Source organism: Acanthamoeba castellanii (assembly GCF_000313135.1).
Source record: "Acanthamoeba castellanii str. Neff unplaced genomic scaffold scf7180000084559, whole genome shotgun sequence".
Lineage (NCBI taxonomy): Eukaryota > Discosea > Longamoebia > Acanthamoebidae > Acanthamoeba > Acanthamoeba castellanii.
The window spans coordinates 1-1,444 of NW_004457291.1; the positions used below are offsets into that span (position 1 = coordinate 1).

General features: G+C 56.6%; 1 protein-coding gene across 1 annotated transcript in view; it reads left to right on the top strand.

Moving 5' to 3' along the window:
* Window positions 1-387: 387 nt before the first annotated feature.
* ACA1_033140 (rieske [2fe2s] domain containing protein) overlaps window positions 388-1,444 on the top strand; it is a gene marked incomplete at both ends in the record, with an annotated part of 1,628 nt that continues 571 nt past the window's right edge. Inside the window, 4 exons of the mRNA XM_004334151.1 lie at window positions 388-639; window positions 784-897; window positions 997-1,121; window positions 1,227-1,422. Of these exons, the coding sequence (XP_004334199.1) occupies window positions 388-639; window positions 784-897; window positions 997-1,121; window positions 1,227-1,422 (687 nt within the window). The remainder of the gene's footprint in view (window positions 640-783; window positions 898-996; window positions 1,122-1,226; window positions 1,423-1,444) is intronic.

Here is a 1,444-nt window from a genome sequence, read left to right on the forward strand (position 1 = left end):
CGCTGCTGCTGCTCTCCATCGCCACCTTCATGCTCTTCGTTGTTGGGCCGCCTGCAGCCAGACCGTGGCGCCACCACTGATGGTATCTCTTTGTTGCTGTACTACCTTCATCTCCTACTGTTGCATCCCTGTACTTGAGAGTAGTTGGTGAGCGCTGTCAGTGCTCTAACATGTTGTCTTGATAAAGCAAGCACTCACTCGCAGTTCCAGATGACAACTCGGGTGATCACTAAACTAGTGGTGGAGGTTCCTTATTGGTTCGGCAACTCCGTCTTTAAGGAAACTGCTGATTGGACCACTGCCTCACTCCATCGAATTTCATTGTTTGTCCAACAGAAAAAAGCTAAAAACTAAACAAAAAAGAAACAACAACGCAACGCACATAAGATGGAGGCCGCTCGAGGGGCGTTCGATATGCGCAACCACTGGTACCCGGTGGCCTTTGCCAGCGAGCTGCCACGAGGGGCGGCGGCGACAGGGTCGAGGCCGACCGACCCCTACGGCTTCCAGCTGCTGGGCGACCCCATCGTCCTGTTTCGGGACCAGCACGGCGCGGCCCAGTGCGTGCAGGACAAGTGCTCCCACCGCTCGGCTCCCCTCTCCGTCGGCACCGTTCGCGATGGCCGCCTCGAGTGCAAGGTATATTTTTTTCGCCCTCCTTATTTTATTTTTATTTTTTATTTTCTAATTGAGGCAAAATGATAGCATATTATTTTACTATATTATTTACTTAGAATAGGATTAAATAGACTAAAATAATATATGGAAATATTTTGTTCGCAGTACCACGGGTGGCAGTTCGGGAGTGGTGGCAAGTGTGAGTCGATCCCGTCGGAGCCGACCACCAGGCCCGGCAAGCCCTTCTGCGTCTACGCCTATCCCACCACCGAAGTCTACGTGCGCCTGACCGCACACGCACAACACACGCACACGCACACACGTCACCGCACGCACACAGACCACTAAGCCGGTGGTTCTTCCCTACACGGCGGGCAGGACTTGGTGTGGGTGTGGCCAGGGGACCCGGAGAAGGCGTCCGAGCAGCACATCCCCCACCACCTCTTCAAGGAGTACCGCGACAAGAGCTGGGGCAAGGACACCGTCACCCGCGACTTTGACATGTAACCCACCACCGCACACGCTCGACCGCACTCACCGCACACGCTTACCGCACTCACCGCACACGCTCGACCGCACTCACCGCGCACACACGACCAACGGCGCAGTGGACATGGGCTGTTCATTGAGAACATACTGGACCCGTCCCATCTGCCCTTCACCCACGACGGCACGCTGAGCAAGCGCGCCAAGGCCGACGAGATGAAGGTCGAGATGCTCTTCGACAACGTGTTCGGCCAGGCCCCCGCGCCTCGCAGCTCAGCCGACGATCACCAGACCGACGCCCACTCCCACTTCACCCTCGTACGCTGCGTGCGGTGTGTGC